This window comes from Anopheles gambiae, chromosome 2, assembly GCF_943734735.2.
Source record: "Anopheles gambiae chromosome 2, idAnoGambNW_F1_1, whole genome shotgun sequence".
NCBI lineage: Eukaryota > Metazoa > Arthropoda > Insecta > Diptera > Culicidae > Anopheles > Anopheles gambiae.
The window spans coordinates 117,850,252-117,867,394 of NC_064601.1; the positions used below are offsets into that span (position 1 = coordinate 117,850,252).

The 17,143-nt window shown below is 46.2% G+C and overlaps 3 protein-coding genes and 2 non-coding genes across 15 annotated transcripts in view; 2 read left to right on the top strand and 3 right to left on the bottom strand.

The window, feature by feature from the left end:
- Positions 1-1,515: 1,515 nt before the first annotated feature.
- Positions 1,516-3,195, bottom strand: LOC1269537 (heterochromatin-associated protein MENT). Its single transcript, XM_308179.5, has 2 exons — positions 1,877-3,195; positions 1,516-1,789 (listed from the first exon to the last, which is right to left on the bottom strand). The coding sequence occupies exons 1-2, from the start codon at positions 2,949-2,951 to the stop codon at positions 1,665-1,667; spliced, it is 1,200 nt and encodes a 399-aa protein (XP_308179.5). The 5' UTR covers positions 2,952-3,195; the 3' UTR covers positions 1,516-1,664.
- A 1,298-nt stretch (positions 3,196-4,493) lies between these two features.
- Trnak-cuu (transfer RNA lysine (anticodon CUU)) lies at positions 4,494-4,566 on the top strand. Its single transcript has one exon. It is a non-coding gene; the product is annotated as a tRNA-Lys (tRNA).
- A 346-nt stretch (positions 4,567-4,912) lies between these two features.
- On the bottom strand, positions 4,913-4,984 carry Trnaq-cug (transfer RNA glutamine (anticodon CUG)). The gene has a single exon. It is a non-coding gene; the product is annotated as a tRNA-Gln (tRNA).
- LOC3290413 (protein extra-macrochaetae) lies at positions 4,920-7,737 on the top strand. 2 transcript variants are annotated; one of them, XM_061663378.1, is made up of 3 exons: positions 4,920-5,512; positions 5,582-6,789; positions 7,038-7,737. In XM_061663378.1, coding segments are annotated over exons 2-3 (462 nt in total). In that variant the 5' UTR covers positions 4,920-5,512; positions 5,582-6,328; the 3' UTR covers positions 7,039-7,737. The 2 variants fall into 2 exon arrangements, with proteins under 2 accessions (XP_061519362.1, XP_061519363.1); XM_061663379.1 differs by having other exon boundaries at positions 5,162-5,299.
- Positions 7,738-10,420: 2,683 nt separating this feature from the next.
- The window catches only part of LOC1269535 (syntaxin-1A), a 31,027-nt gene continuing 24,304 nt past the window's right edge, over positions 10,421-17,143 (bottom strand). For 8 of the 10 annotated variants that reach the window (XR_009767167.1, XR_009767166.1, XR_009767164.1 and 5 more), the window contains one exon: positions 10,421-17,006. The gene's annotated coding sequence lies outside the window, so the exon portion shown is untranslated. The remainder of the gene's footprint in view (positions 17,007-17,143) is intronic. The other 2 variants (XR_009767163.1, XR_009767170.1) reach the window with 1 other exon arrangement.

Here is a 17,143-nt window from a genome sequence, read left to right on the forward strand (position 1 = left end):
TAACGGTTGGAACTCTAGCCCCTGTGCACGGGGCCCTAACCCCCTATCGCTCGGGAAAGTGCAGTTTAATTTGGAAAATAAAATATTCCTAAACCATTTGCTACCAGTGGCAGATGCTGGCCATGTGTACTGCCTGCCTGTCTGCCAATCCGAAGGGGACATCGACATCGGCGACATGTGTTTGGTACTAATGCTTCCGCCGTTGGCGGTTCTTCTCAGCCAGCCGGCAACTGCAAACGCGCAAGGGAAATTCGGCTTCTGCTGCAGAACACATATTGTGCACGTCTTGCCAAATCAAAGCCATCTCTCGCCTGGGCTAGTCCTCTCGCACGGAGTCGGTCCTTCCGGTGCGAGGTATCTAATCTCGAGGAGCGAACGCGGCGCAACCCGCTGCTGACCCGCACAAGGATCGTAACGACACGGCGAGTGGCGTTTTTCATCAGCTGCAGAGAGCAACGCCTTCGTCAACAAATAATAAGCGCGCGCGCGCGCTCACCCGTCCTTGCCCGAACGCTTGCCCGGAACAGCTGACAGTGGTCTCGTGAGAAACAAACGCTCCTCCCGTGTTGTGGTCCTTACAGCCATTCACCCCTGTTGTGGTAACCGTTGTTTCGGTGTGCTGCTGCTACACCTTTGGCGGATTGTCTGCTGCAGCCGGCCAAGCGCTCTCGGCTCAGCTTTTGTCAGCTGGCTGGATGCGATAAGGGTCGCTGGAAGTGTGTGGCACGGTGGCGCGAGGGTTGCCGTTCAAAGCGATTGCCAATAGAAGAAGCGGCATAACGGCTGCGGCTGTTCGCGAGCGCAGCAACGTAACGTCACCTTTTTTTCTACACCGGCAGTTAGGGGCAGCGATGGATAAAAATATCGCTGCCTAGCCGTCTTTGACTTCGGTAGCAGCAGCAGCAGCAGCATTTCCTTGCGCCCGTGCAGAGCAGGAGCGGAAAAGCAATCGTAGATGGCTTGGCAAACGGAAAAGTCAATGAGCGAGCGCGTGTGTCTTGCGCCACCGTTGCGCGTTGCTGATGAGTAACACAAGATGTGCGGTGCGCGACTCATCTGCCTATATCGGTAGCGGCGCCATATGTGCGTCATGTCATTCACTTTCCGCCAGCCCCTATAACAGCGAGCTTCCACATGCTTCCCGGCCTAATAATAATCCACACCCCGTGCGGACGGCTGCACGATAGATTTCCAGGGGGTATAGGAGCGATAGGCGCTCTCCTGGTGCGACCTGGGTGGGAAACACAGGGAGAGCAAGCGGTTCGCCGTGGCCCACAGAGAGAGAGCATGTGCGCCGCGCCAGTTGCATCCGCAGCGCAAATGCAATTAGCATCTGCTTTTCGTTCCTACTCTCTTTTTTTTTTAATTTCCCCTGAGGTCCTACCGTGCGCAATCGATTCCGGGGGCAGGGGGTTTGTTTACTGCGCGTTTTTTTTATTCGCGTCCCTTAATCGTTACGGTTCTATTTTCTTTCTCAATTGACTCTTGGGACGTGAGTCTCGCGACACAAGCACCTGCAAGCAATGTCTCACACGAATGTGAAGTTTATGTTTTTGTTTTTTTTTGTTGATCATTAAAACTGTATCATTACTTTATGTATCCACTTCCGGATTTGGCGGAAGACTACTGGCCCATCATCACCCGTCCTCTCCCCCACGGAATAGCTAGTTGTGGTTAGAATAGTGTCCCACGAACAGGATCGTGTCGATCGACAGCTTCTTGATGATGAATATGAACGGCCGATCCACCCGAAACTGTGTATTGCGGACACGGAATTTCGTCCCAACGGCTGTTTTGAAAAGGGTTGAAAAAAATAACGGATCAGTTAGCAGATGTAATTTCGATGGTGTGATGTTTTTTTAAATATAAAACTTACACGTAACGGCCGCCGCTTCGGTTCCGTTTTCGTCCACCTGCACAAAGGTGCTTTGCTTCAGCGCTCCCAGCATCGATTTGTGGTCCCGGAAGACCGCAAACCCTTCCCGATCGAACAGCGTTTCGTGGCCCATGCGCTTTAGCACGTCCCGCGCATCATGGCTGTCTTCGATGGTGAACTTCGGTAGCCACAGATCCACCATCTTCGGCGCGACCGACGTTTCCAGCTCGTCCAGCAGTTCGGCCGACAGCAGCTCGAACAGCTCCTCGAACGTACCGTCCCGGTGGGGCAACAGGATCCACATGGTAAGATCACTCTCCTCACTGTACGGCAGCTGGACGGCGTGGAACTTGGGCTGGGCGTAGTACAGCACCTCCAGCGCGACGCTCATCATCTCCACCGATGCCGGTCCGTTGCGGAACTGGAACGTTTGGCCGACGGTTTGCTCCATCGCAAACTTCTGCGCCCAGTCGGCCCGCATGTGCAGCGCGTTCAGCAGCATCAGCTCCGCGTTCACGTCAATGTCCGATTCGGCCAGATAGTCGCGGATGCGTCCCCCGGTGACCTGCACCGCCCATTCGTTGACGTCCTCCACCACCGCCCGTCGATTGGCAAACACCACGGTGCGAGGTTTCACGCGAAAAATGGCCCTTGCCGCATCTTCCAGCTCCTGCGATAGCTGTCCCTCGGACTGTAGCAGGGCGAACGAGACGTTCAGGAAGCGGCTCTGCTCCAGATCGCTCACCAACTGCTCGGCATTCGCCCGGGCGTCCGATACGGCCGAGGGCAGATAGAAGGCACGCTGTACGGCTTCACGGGTACCACTGTCCGTCACCTGATACAGGGCCGAGAAGGCCAGCCGGACAGCCAGCGGCGACACGACCGAGTTGCTGGAAGCGTTGAACGACTGCTTGAAGTACTGCACGGAAAAGTCGGCATCGCCAAAGCTCAGATCGGGACCACCGTTCGTCCCGATGGTTCCAGTGCCGGTGGTTCCTTGTCCTTCTGCTACGGTGATACACAGCACCAGCAGCAGCGCTGCCGTAGCCACAAAACCGGCCGCCGCCAACTTCATGGTCACCACTACCAAAGGTCGTCACACCGCGCGCGCGGGCGCTTAGGGCAGCAGCAAGGGTGGTAGTAAGCTCGGTACACGCTCGGTCGGAGTGTTTCGGTGTGCTGTGGTGGTGTGTGCGTGCTATGGTTTGGCCCCACACGTCCAGTTACAATGACCGAGGGATTGCTTCTCCGTTACGGCATCATTCGCCGACCCCGAAGTCTCCCGCGGGCGCCAGATTGACGGTGATTTCTTCCCGGTGTTTGCGTATGCGGTCGAGATCATCTCGCGTTTCTTGCACTCAAAACCTGTTTGACCACTTTCTGGGCGACTCTCGCGCGTTCGCTTGCTCGCTGCTGGCCATCCCTAAGCATCACGTTGGACGGGATGGACACACGATCGGCTGCACATTCCTGTGAGGTGTTTGCCATGGCTGTAGTAGAACAAACACATCATGCGAGCGATGTGTTTTGCTTTTGGCCACCATGGGGTAGTAGGTGGGATGAAGAAAGACGAAAAATCATTCAATCACCACCACAGACCCGCGCGGGTACCACCATCATCATCGCACCTAAAATATTTTCATTATACATGTATGCGCTTGATTCTTTTAGTTATGGATGCAAGTAATGCTTGGTTGCCCATATTTAACAAGAGCGAACGAACAATAAGAACTTTGTAAATATGGCTTTTTATGGTGGCCCTTGGTCATGCAATTGTACCGAAATTTAATGAAGTTTAGGGCTCCGCTCCGGCCTTTGCGCTGGCATTACGCTCATGCTGCGTATCTTGGAACGGAAATCGATAATCAGCACACGTGCGTAAATACGAACACGTGTCTTCGCTGTCTAGATAAAAGGAAGGGCCACCATCATCACCCACGACGACGACGACGACGGCGCGGCCCCCAAGTCGCACCACAGTCGACCCATGCAAGGAGTTAAGTTACAGTGTGCGGCCAGGGGTTCAGCGGCCACATGCACACGGTTTGTGAGAGATGTGTGTTGTGTGCGCCCGCCCGTCCCCTGCATTTCCCACACGCAGTGCTTAAAAACTCTCCTCCGAGTGATGGTAGAGAGTGTGAGAAAGAGAGGGAGAAGGGCTTCGAAAAAAAGCAAAGGGATTCCCACAGGAACGCTTGCAGCTGCACAAATTTCGCACCGCTTCCAAACGTGGGAATCGAAAGAAGCTGCTGCTGCTGCTGCCGAGCCCGGGACGGGAAATGGCACAGCAGGAAACAATGCAACGGCACAACAACACAAAAAACACACGAAACCTAAGTGAAACCACCAATGTGATACGAGTTGTGGCAATCACAGCCCTGTAAAGTAAAGTAATGGCCAACTTAAAGGGGTTTTACGTGTGTGTTTTTTTTTTTTTTGTTTTATTCAATGTTCTAAGATGCGCTAAAATGGTCACACAATTAGATACGACGAAGGAAGAGCCGAACCAAATCACGTTACACTATTTATGTAATGTGAACTAATGTGGTTAGGGAAGAAAATTTAAAAATAAACGATCTGGGCGCCCCATTGTAAATAATCTGCTCTCTTCACACAAGCCCGGCTAGCTCAGTCGGTAGAGCATGAGACTCTTAATCTCAGGGTCGTGGGTTCGAGCCCCACGTTGGGCGCGCGTGAAGCATCGTTTTTTGTTGTTGATCAATGTTTTATGTCTGCAAAGAAGATACACGTCTCTTGTAAAAGGTAAATGGGTAGATGAAAAAAGTATGCTGTTGATTCCATTAATATTTAAATGTTATTTCAATCCCTTTCGCTAAACGTCATACGGAACAGACAAATGACTAAAAATGCATACGTGGATGCATCATACGTGTGTAACTAAGCAACCGCATTAGCCAGTTGCTCGGCACGCTTTGCCATCAACTGATTAAATGGTCAAGTGAGCTATTCAATTCATAAGAAAAAACCTCAATGTACGCGCAAACATAACAACAAAAAAGATCGATTTCCTCTCGCAGGTTCCACCGAGATTTGAACTCGGATCGCAGGATTCAGAGTCCTGAGTGCTAACCGTTACACCATGGAACCTTCTTACCACTGCGCCGCTAACTAACAAACATAAACCTTCGGCGCCTGCTTGCGGCTGCTCAAACCACTTTTCAAACTACGATCCCGATCTCCCCCCCACCTCATTACATGACGACGTCGCAGCAGGTTAAGCCAGAGCTGCGCGCGTACCCGCTTCCTTCTAACGATGATGATGCTGTGTGCGATGAATCGAAAACAATCGAAACAAACGCAGAGGAATGCAGCTGAACAATAATACACACACAACACGACCCCCAGAATCAGTGGGCGCCTGGTCTCGTCTCGTTCAACGATTAGCAGCGCGCACATCGTAAGGTGAGAGAGACGTGTGTGTGTGTTTGTAGGCCAATACAGGCCAGCGAGATACTACAACTTGTTACAGCAGCCCCATATTGCTGTACGTAAAACTGTTAACAATTCATCTGACCTCGAATCATGTTTTGATACCTCGAAACTATTTTACCCTTCTTAAAATGCGTGTAGTTGACAAGCATGTACAGAAAGTTGCTGTTATGATTTTAATTTCAGGTAAAACATTTTTTCGTTAGCGTTGGCGGGGATTTTTTTTAAATTCTTTTCTGCCCTCAAAATCCGTAGGAAGCTACTTGAGCCATACATGGATCATAGCCAAGCCTATCTTTCTACGCTTCTACCCCGCCGAGGGGCCGTCGACAGGCTTCCGCTGTGCAGCATTATTGCCCGCAACATAAATGCTTCCATGGCACAAACTTCATGCAGCGCACACGCACACACCCGTACGGCGGTGCGCGAGAGCATACCCGAACACACCAACATAACCTCGAACGGCAGAAGAGTGAAACGGCACGATTGCTGCGTAACACATACGTGCGTGCGTGCGAGAGAGAGAGAGAGCAGACTCACGAACGGGACTCGCGAGTCCGTACCCGCTGGAAACCATCATGCGTAGATGCAGTTCTCCCAGTTCTCACTCTGGCCCGAGCCGTTTTACAGTTGTGTCTTCTCTGATCTCTTCTCCGGGACGCACGCACGCACGCGAGCTTACCACGTCCATCCGTCCGCCGCCGCCGTCGTCGTCGTTATTCGAATCGATTTTTAACTCAGGGCGCAGCCATCTTACGGTGGTGTCTGCAGCAGAGAAGAGTGTGCTCACGTCACCGTTCGAAAGTGCAAAAGTGTTTCGAGTTTAGTAGTAAAAGGTGGTGTGGTAGTGCCCAACGCTGCTCTCACAGCGCTTTTGTAACAACATCGTCAGCCCTATTCAGCTCCAGCGGTAGCAGTGAGTGTTGTGAGGTGAATTCGTTCGAATAGCGAACAGTTTTGTGGCAGAATAAATAGTGTTGCACTGTGTGGAAAATCACGAATATGAAGGCCATCACGACCATGTGTGCGAAGAATGGTGGTGGTGCATCGCTGCCGGCGATTGCGACGGGTCGAGTGCAGCGCCACCGAGATGGTGAAAACGATGAAATCAAGCTGTATCTGTCGAAGCTGCGGGAGCTGGTTCCGTTCATGCCGAAAAACCGCAAACTGTCCAAGCTCGAGGTTATCCAAAACGTTATCGACTACATCTGCGAGCTGCAAAATGCACTCGATTCGCATCCCGCGGTCAACAGCTTCGACTCGTTGGCGGTGCTCCAGCAGCATCAGCAGCAGCAGCAGCAGCAACAACAGCAAGTTGGATACATGGTGGAATCAATCGATACTGTACCGGCGCATCCAGCAGCAGCAGCATCCAGGCAACCACTGGCGACCATCTTGAGCAGTGGGAGCAATGTTGCCGCCTCTAATATTAACGCTATTGGCGAGGGACTACAACAGCCTTGGTAAGTGTGTGTCTCTACTCACAGTAGGCCTTGATTTGGGGCGTAATGTTTGGGCCAATGAAAAAGTTTCTTCAAGTGCGAGCGCGGTGTTATTGAGGTTGACTCTCAATAGCAATAAAGAGAGCATGTTTCTTTGCTATTGCTAAAAGTTTTTCTACAACTCTTCGATATAAATGCGCACCTGTTCCCATTCACCCCAACTCGCAACTAATCCACTCTCTATGTTTAATTGTTATCCTATCGTACAGATGGCGAACGGCAGCTGTCACTCGATTGCCCGTGGTACATCGCCAAGGGGTGATTTGCGCTCTTGCAGGGCAGCGCTCCGCCGCACGAACCTGTTCCAAACCATTGGCTTACAACATCTGTGATATTCCGTCGATACTGAGTCGCACGAGGAAGCCTCAACAGGCAGCATCGATAGGAGGACGTCGACTAAGCGCGACTGAAGGTTCTTCCTCCTTCTTCTCCTCGTCCTCGTCGAACTGAACGGGACTGAAACGAAAAGAGCGGTGTAGGAGCCCTTCGGAACCCTTCGGAAGTTGGTGGGCCTTGTCCAATTGAACACAACTTTCCAACACCAACGGCTGTACCGCCAACCGGGGAAAGGTCGTCGGAGTCTTGCCAAGGTTCCAGGGAGAGCCCTCGACTCCAGCCAGAGATGATCTCAGGATGTATTAGGATGCTCCACCGGTGCCAGAGTGTTGGGCCGTGCTGTGCCCCGTACAGCGGCACCATTTATGGGGCCAGGCGGCCAACCAGCGCAGCAGAACGGAGTGCTCTGTACGTGTGTGTGTGTGTGTGCGTGTGTGTGTGGCTGTGCGTGTGTTCACCGTTACAGCAGTGTTGCAACTGTCTCGGTGCCATTGCAGCAGCAGAACTCCTCGTTTCGGAGCGCTAATTTGGTTGATGAATTTATATTAAAAATAAATACCGTAATTAACACTAGCTGAGCAAGGTTCTACACATGTTGTCAACACTGATCCCATTTGAACGATCCGGCGCCATTGTCTGACTCGGTTATTTTAATTTGTATTAAAAAAAAAATTTCATTCGTTACTCACTGAAGTCATTGCTGCACAATAGTCGAACACGTTTCGAGTACTAACTCATCATGAGACGCAGTCTGGCCTTTAAATCTATTCCACAAAACTTAACTCAACACAATATCACATAATAAAACAATTACTGTGGCTTTGAAATGTTCCTATTTCCAAGTCAATCGACTCACTACTACAAGTCATACTAATCGCGCTTATAGTAGGTATCTATGACTACCGGTAGCCGGAGCAGTACAATCATAGTTCACATGGTTTAACAAATCGGACACGCTACGCTCTTCGCTTGCGACTGACATTGACTGGAACTAAATCCATCATTTCTGACAAATACTCCGCAAGTCCTGCACAGCGCAAAAGTGAAGATCGCAAAGGATCGGTACAAATGAGTTCGGATATTGATAATGATAAGATTAGCACCATTCTTTCATTGTTTAGATCTCGCCGATGGAAAATATTGAACTGCACTGTTGTTCCATTTCTCCAGATTTATTTACGATGTTTCATCCTTTTTCCATGCATGTTTTTTCTATTGTAACGTGCCAGTTGTTGACAAGCGTGTGTTAGTTTATGATCTTCACATTCTTTGCTGCGCCGTCATCATCTCTCAATAGCGTGTGTTCATCCCCACTTTAGTGACTTCCTTTTCCGCCATTCATCCGTGTTTCCCTTCCACTCTCTCTTTCTCTTTCTCTCTCTCTCTCTCTCTCTCTCTCTCTCTTTCTCTCTCTCCCTCTCGCTCTCTCTTTTTACTATATCTCATTCATGTAATCTGTAAAGTGGTGATGTGTCTCTGGCTCTCCTTTCCCCCTGCACAACATTCTGCCTACGCTCTTTATTGATCATTGGCATGATCGTAATATCCTTTGATCGATCCTGATTCTTTCGATGTTTGTGTGCAACATCGCCGGTTTGGGGTTGGGAGGGAGCGAAGATGCTAATATTTGTGTGTTTTCCTCTGTACTCGCTTCCGGATTTTCCTTCATTCCATGTTTAACTTATTGAAGAACCCTACTATTGTGTTTTTTTGAGAGTGTATGTGAGTGTTTCGTTTCGGTTCGTTTCGTGTTTAGTTGCTGTAAGACTATGCTACCGCTAATGCTCAATTTAAGTGCGCTTTCCCCTATACTGGCGATCTAGCTAAGCTCTAAGCTAATGTGTCAATCAGCACTCGCGAACGGGAAAAATGCACGTCAATCTACGTACTAAAATACTATTACTGGCCTGTGTTGCATTATTATTGCATTACTACACGTATTCTATCCTGAAAATGTACGACGTTAATTGGTGTGTAAAGAGGTGAAAGTTGTTTAACGATTCTGCTAACGAGAACTTCATCTCGAACTTATCAATGCTTCCCAGCAGCAAAGCATGTATGTTCCATCTGCACTACACCCGTGCGTCTTTTCTTTTATGTGTGTTGTTGCATTTTGCGTTTGCGTCACATCTTGCATTTAGGGAAGAAAATTGACTAAAACTTTTCAACTCTACTTCCACGACAACAGGAAAGATAGTTAGAGTGTCTATTTGTCCAAGGCGTGTTGTTGTGTCTACCTGTTGTCCTTGTCACGTGTCAACCATGCAGAAAAAGAAAACACGTTGTGCACTAAATGGTTTTGTTTTTGTTTTTTTTTTTTTTGCTTCTTGTAACACGTGTGCATTCGAAAACGAAAACAACGCGCTTTGGTTCACGCGCAACAGCTGCGCGAAACTTCACCGCCTACTACACCACAAGTAGTACACCTGCTGCTTCCAACTGCTCTGTACTGTACCGACTGACTCAACGCTATGTTTGAAGTAACAAGCACGAGAATGTTGGGATAGCAAATAAGATTGATTGAGAGAAAAATTGAGAGGGAATAAAGAGCAGAGGACAAATAAGATGAGATTTTGGAAGCGAACAACGAATGAGATGATGACACGCAGACCCAATAGGGAGGGACAACCAACAGCAGCTTGTTATTGATCACTAGCTATATTTGGTGTTGCTTCAAAATGTGCAGTTTGCTGTGTTTGCAGTTAAATTGGAATCCTTTCGAATTTGTGGTATTCGTAACGGTGGGACTTCAATAAAAGGAATCGTTTATTCCTCTCTACTTCAAATGCACCCCCAATGGATGCATTAAAATGGAAACTATTAAAAAAAACAACCCAACAGGGATATGTATCCAGGTAATGGTAGTGGTAATTAAGAGATGTTAACGATTTATGATTTCCAACCGACAATTGTGACGTTCCTCCTGGTCTCCTACTTGCCTTATCCAACCACGATCTACTGTACTGCTGATTCGAAGGACTTTTACAGAATCATTAGCTATGCCCTCTCTCTCTCTCACTCTCCCCTACTCTTTCACTCTCTCGCTCTCTCCGGTATGAAACATGGATTTGAATCAAACACAGTAAGCCATGTAACAACATACCCAAAGGCAGAGGTGACAGATCCGGTTGTTGAATATCGAGTTTTTTTGTTCGCTTGCTCGTTTCTTATGTTTTTTTTTTCAATTTCCAACGGTTTAGTTTTTCTCTCAACGTCAATAACCAGCGAATGAATAAATGCAAAAGGCGATTAATAGTTAGCTTTTATCAACTTGTGTTTATTTTAAGATCTTCCTTATATAATTTTGAAAGCCATCACTTGATTTTGTATCGTGTACACGTGGTGTATGTGTGTGTGTGTCTGTTGTTTTCGTTTCTCATGTATTATTGGTAATGTTGATTTTTTTTTGTCTTCTCTGCACTGTAAATTATCCTTTATCTCTCCGTGTGTCCCGTCCTTCACCTCTCACACTCACGCACGCGGCTGTGGTTCGATGCACACACGCAGCATTGATCAACTGCATGTATTTGCCTCTGTGTGTGATGATGTGTGTGTATGTGTTTGGGTGCGTTGGAGTGTGAGGGTGGGGTGTCCTGTGCATCGATCACACGTGATCTAGGAAACGAATCTTGTCGAACACAAAAAAGGTTTCCCTCGCTCTATATATATATATGTATACTCTCTAGAAAAAACGACTTGCTAACTTGTTACAGAAACAGAAAGAAAAACAACTCCTGCAAACAAATCCTACCAAACCAGTACACTCATTCATTATATTATGTTGTCTCAAGTTACACGCACTTCACACGCATATCATATTACAGCTTAAATAACGTAGTATGCTTTGCGAATTTCGAATCCATCGAACATAAATACAATACCGTTAACACTCTATTGTTTTGCTTATTGCACGCCTTGTCTGTTCCGGCCTGCTACGTTTATAGATCGATTGACGTGATCCGGAAGAGAGTGATAATGAACTGACAGCCGGAGAAGGATAATGGTATTCTCTATTCTGGTGGTGGTAGTGCTCTTGCTTGTCTTGCTTGTGAACACCGTGTTGCGTGTTCCGATGTGTTTTTGTTTGTTATGTTTTGCCTATCGTTTTGTGATGTGTGGTTGTCGTATATCTGTGTGTTTGTGTTTTTGTATGTTTGATGTGATTCGTATTGATAGTTTTCATAGCACTGAACGTCTAGTTACTGAAGAGAGGAGTTACTTTTCTCTTATTTGTTTCTGTTTTACTTTCATTGAACTTCGCAATAACTTCAAAATGGACTTACGATTAAATGCAACAATTTACACGACTTTTTCTTCTTCTGTTATTACCTTTTTCTTTGTTTGTTTATGTTCGTCTGTTTGTTTGTTTGTTCTGTATATGTTTCGTTCACTTTTTACGCTGTTATCGCAATACCTCTTTACATATCAGTGAGTGTGTGGTGGTGTCTAGTATTTTTTAGTGTCATTTTTGTGGATTTCCCCTTTCGTCTCTCATGTTAGTGTTTGTTTGTTTTTGGTGTGGTTTGTGTGTGTATATTTATACCTTTTTTTTTGCTTGGTGTATGATTCTGATTGATTGATCAATTGTGTTGTTAGCTTTTAGGTAGGCGTTCTTCACCGGTGAGAACTATAATAGAATCAAGCGCATTTTTGTTCTGCTAGCTGCTTCTCCGCACCGCTCGCTGTGTGCTGTTTGCGCTTGCTTCGATTGTTCCGATTCAAGTTTGCAACATCAAGATTTCCAAATCAAATCAATTGCTTACGTTAGAAAGTGTTGAGTGTACAACATGTTGCACAGTTGCAGCTTGTTTTTAGCGAAATAGAGAGACAGAGGGAGAGAGAAAGAGAGATAGTTTTTAACTAAATATTTCTCCTCTTGCACATCACGATGCATCGCAGACTGGCAAAAATCGCGCACTTTTGCTACAATTTTTTGCCTTTTTGCCAACTTCGAAACATGTACTTCTCTTCTTGCGTTGCGCTATGCCCTTCAATACGTTCAATAACTGCCAGCGCTGCGTAAACACACGATTAGCATCATACACGGCGCGCGCATAGGCAGCAGCATGGCCCGCAGGTGGGGCGCGTGTTTCTATAATGCAGCTTAACGCTACGCTTCACACATCTGCTTCGCGTGATAACTAAGCGGTATCGCGAGCGAATAGCCTTAAAGTCGCAAACCGAGCGAAACCAACAACCCATATGTAGAGGCAGTAGTAGTGTATGTTTTAGACAAACAAAAGCGCCATTCAATCACGGAGCTTTGAAAAGTCGGGCGAATATATGTGTAAAGTTTGTCTCCTTTCAACGCGAGCGAGATTCATATTAGATATTACTTTGTCGTTGCACTGCTGTTGTTGTTGTTGTGTACTGTGTGGTGACAGTGTGTGCCCTTTACTATCGATTCGTGCGCCCGTCCGCTCATCGGAATCGGAGGTTTCTACTACGAGTTCTGGTTGTTCTGATTTCTGTTTGTTATCGCGTTCGTTTGAGTTGAATTCTACGCGCCAGTTCTCCCTCATTGATGGTAAGGATGTCCAACCAACGCTACACTCCTCCTCTTTCACTGTGTGTTTTGTCTGTTTGTTTGCTTTATGTTTTTTTTCTTTGTTTTTGCACTATATTATTCTTCAGCGTACATTATTTTAACCACTCGTTTGTTAATTGATACAAGAGCAATAGAGAGAGAGAAAAATATATACTGTACAACAGGGTGCAGAATCTTTTCCTAGCCAGGTGTTCGTGTGTGTTTTTGTTCTGTGTTCTGGGATATCTGGCCTAACACTGTCACTACTATACGCCCGCAAAGGACAGCCGTGTCAGTTGCAGTTAGTTGCCGGTTTGCCGTTAGTCGTCCTGTGCCGTCTCCGGTTTGCCCTCTCCTTTGCTTTGTGTGGTCTCTGCTACAGTGTTTGCGCGCTGATTCTATGCGCTTTGTCCGCGTACGTTTTGTACATACATGTTGTGGAATTAATCGCGATTATCCTGCAAACTCCATTCTCGTTCCATTGCAAACTCTATTATCGCTTCCGCTATTCCGTCTAATAATCTTGCTTCAAGTGTTTATATTCTGTGTACGAAATGTGTAAGAGTCAGGTGGTTGCTTTTGTTTTGCCTGTTACAATTGCTGGCAATTGCTTCCATTCTTGTTTGCTGCCCCTTCTCCTCCTCCTCCTCCACATCCTCCTTTTCTTCTTCTTCTCCTTTTTCTCCGCCGATGCTGTCCTGCGTCCGCGTACACGGTTCCGTTCTGAAGATATATATATATATATAGTTTGCATTAAATAACTATTTAAGTGAATAGGCTATATTTTTGTGTTTTTCGCATTTTTCTTTTAGATGCTATGTGTATATAATTATGTATATATATATATATATACTTTTCTTATGATAATAACTATCAGCCAGCAACATTTGCTTCCATGCTTCTTTTTGCCACTTCAATCCCTCTTCCCTTCCTTTTTTTTTATTGCAGGCAAGTAATCTCCGGTTGTCGTGTACTGGTCTCTCTCTCTCATCTTCTCAGCTTCTGCAACGCGTGCTACTATTGCCAATCGGGTACGGCTTAATTCAAGAGATGCAACTCCAAATCTAGCGAACATTACACTATTTTCTGTCGCCTTAAAATTGTGTTTTGATTACACTACAGTTTCGTTTACTTTCTTTCTCCCATACTCCTACTCTTTCTCCTACTCCCCTTCTTACCATCTCTCTCGCTTTCTGTGTGTCCACAATCTACTGTATTCTCACTGGTTGTTAATGATTTCACACGTGAACTTTGCCGACAGTCCCCGGCATCTGTTTGGGCTTGTGTAACGGACTTTTCATTTGCACTATTCTACCGTTTGCTGCTCATTTGTTTTTCTTCTTCTTCTTCAAATACAGTATTGTTTAACTAATTATTTGCTTAATTTGGTATGCTTTGCAATTTCCATCCTCCATCGCTTAGGTGTGATAACCGCGGGGTTGAGTTTCACTTTCATCTTCACTTCTTTTACACCTTCGTTTGCTCCACCATGCTTGTTGCTTGTTTCGGTGGCCTTTCCACGGAGCTATCAGCTCCGTTCTGCATTAGCAATGAAAACTTCAACAGGAAATGATAATGCAAATCAGAAGCAGGATGGCGTACGTGACCGTCCTCCTAAATCGTCCACACACTGTTCCACCACACCTTTACTTGCAGTAGCAGCAGAGCTTGTGGAAAAAAAACAATAACCATCCATCTGCCACAAAGAGTGCACACACACCACACCACAGCACCTTACTGCAATGATCACAAACACACAATTTTCCAGTTTGCTCCCACAACGCATGCATTAACAATTGACGTAACAGTATAGTATTCCTAGCCTTATTCGATCATCATCCGCACACTCTTTTCACCGTCAAGCAACTCCCCCCTCCTCCTCCTCCTCCTCCTCCTCCTCCTCATGGCACAATGTTAAACGTGGAAAAGAAAAGCAGTTGCTTCAATTGGTGGAGAGGGCGGTGGAGGGTGGGGGGGGGGGGGGTCAATGGAACAAACCTAACCAATGCTAACTCACATGAAACAAGCAGCTCAACGCAAACACTCAAATTATTTAGTTAAATCGTAGAACATCACAATGAGCTCGTTATCTACGCATTTTCTATAACACATGACCACTTTTCATGCCATCCTTTGTTGCCATTCCATATCGAAAGAACGCGCTCTTCTACTGTTTCGTCTGTCCATAACATCGATAGATTAATGAGTGTAAGTAAACCACCTGTTAAGCAACTGAATGTGTAGATCCTTATCGTATGACAGGTGCGCAAAGAGGGATGTAAATACGCGCTTGTAGGTTTTTGGATTTTTATACTTTCTGTTATTCGGCAGTATGCAACTCTGTCTTTTTCTGTCTGAAAAACTAGTTCCTCATGATACGCGGCTGTTCAAGGTCGACACAAAATCGTTCGCAAGTCACCAGCTCACTTGGGAGTAGTAGTTTCTGCACCAAAACAGGCTAACGTGGAATGTTTTGTAAATTTGCCACACCCTTTAAGGTCAGCTGCACTCATAACCAGGAGGAAAGTTATACGAATGGAAACGAAAGAAGAACAAATACATGCTGCAACCCAGCCAGTCTTGGACATGCATTTGGGTGCGCCTTTCCCCGGATCAGTAGGAGTAGTAGTAGTAGTAGTGTATGATAAATTGACTATTCTCGTGTGGTGCACGTGTCGTACGTGTTGCTGCTGTTACAGTTGGAATTGGAAGCGCAAAATTGCACACAAAATGCAGTTTTTTTTTTTCGTTCTGGAGACTTAAGTGAAAGTGAGTAATTAAAAACCACATATACGCCTACACACTTATCCCCGCGAGTGCCCCATTTTTCCATTTCTTTTGGTTGTTGTTTTTGTTGTTATTGGAAGGCTCATCAACTAACATCGAACCGGGTCTTGAGCGAGACACCATCATTCCATACTTGCACACGCTGAATATTAGTATATTGTGTCGTGATATCGTGCAGTTGCTTTACCATTTTTTACACCTTTTACGTGCCCGTGTTTGAGTGTATGTGTATCACCTACTCTTAAATATGCTATTTGTTGTCGTTTTGGGTAGTCGTCGTGTTGTGTTTGTGTTGCTTAAGTAGTAGTAGTAGTAGATGTCATTCCTACTTCCGCCCAATCCGTTGCACTCCCGCCGCTCGGGAGTCAAGCAGCAGTGCGTACAGTGCGTGTACGTACGTGAGGGTGTTTGTGTTTTGAGAGTATTTTTCGAATTAATTATTATCACACATTTTGTTTGAACAATATACGTTATGACGTTCAATTGCTGTTTTCTGACACACGTGATTTTTTCTTCTTTTCATGTCTTCTCATCTTCAGAATACCAAACACAAAACAAACGTGCTATCGAACCACATCGAAGCAGAGAGTCGGATATGCAAAGATACATCATTTCTAGCCTTGATAATATGCAACCCAATTAGGTGTACGTGCCGCTCCAGCCACAACACTGTACATGAAAAGTCAAATTTGGAGTAGTATCGTTATAATCGCGCATTATAATAGCTTTTATGCAATTTTAGGTGACCGAAAATCGAGCAAAATGGATCTATTGTTTTGCGGCAGGCGTTTCTTTATATCCTTATCTATGTTCACATTTATTGCCATTGTCGTCATATTTAAAATGTATTCTACCCGCTGCCTATGCCTATGCGTTTCATCATTCTTGAAGACTCGAAGAATGTTGCACTTAACAATCATCGGTTCGGTTTATTCGGTTGCCTCGTGTCTGTAATTTGTTAAGCACTTTCTGTCATTCACTCGCTTACTCGACCTCTCCTCTCTCTCTCTCTCTCTCTCTCTCTTTCTTTGCATTGTTGTTTTGTTGTTACCAAGCCATGCCGATGTAGCTACACCAGAACTCCCCAAACAAAAAGGCAACCAAATGGTACATTGCAGAGCACTATCAAGCGACAATAACCGAGCTCACAACACATGCGGCACGATGGGATGCGGCGATCAGTCTACCATTATTGTGCTTGCTGTTCTGAACGCTGTTGTTTAAGTTGTCGAACGAGCATCGGACGTTACTTGCTATGGGTCCGGCCTGCCTGCCTGCCTGCCTGTCCGATGAATGCGATTGAACTCGTCAGTAGCAAACGTCAATGTGAACGTGTGGTGAACGTTCGGCTTCTGAACCGCCACTGCTGCTGCTGCTGCTGCTGGATGGATTGATGGTTGTGTATGGCATGTTGAACACGGTAATATCGCGATTTTGTTTTCTCTTGGTTCTGGTGTAACACGCAAGTAACGTTCTGTAATTTATCAAGAATAATTGCGCACAGCAGTATGTGCAAGTATGGCGACACCTGCAAGAAGTAGAATACTATTAGTATGCTTCATAGCGATTGCGATTGCGTGTGACGATGAGGAATATGTTGAAAAATATGTGTACTATTTGAACTTGAAATGCAGTGTAAGTGTGTATGTGTGCATGTGGGTATGA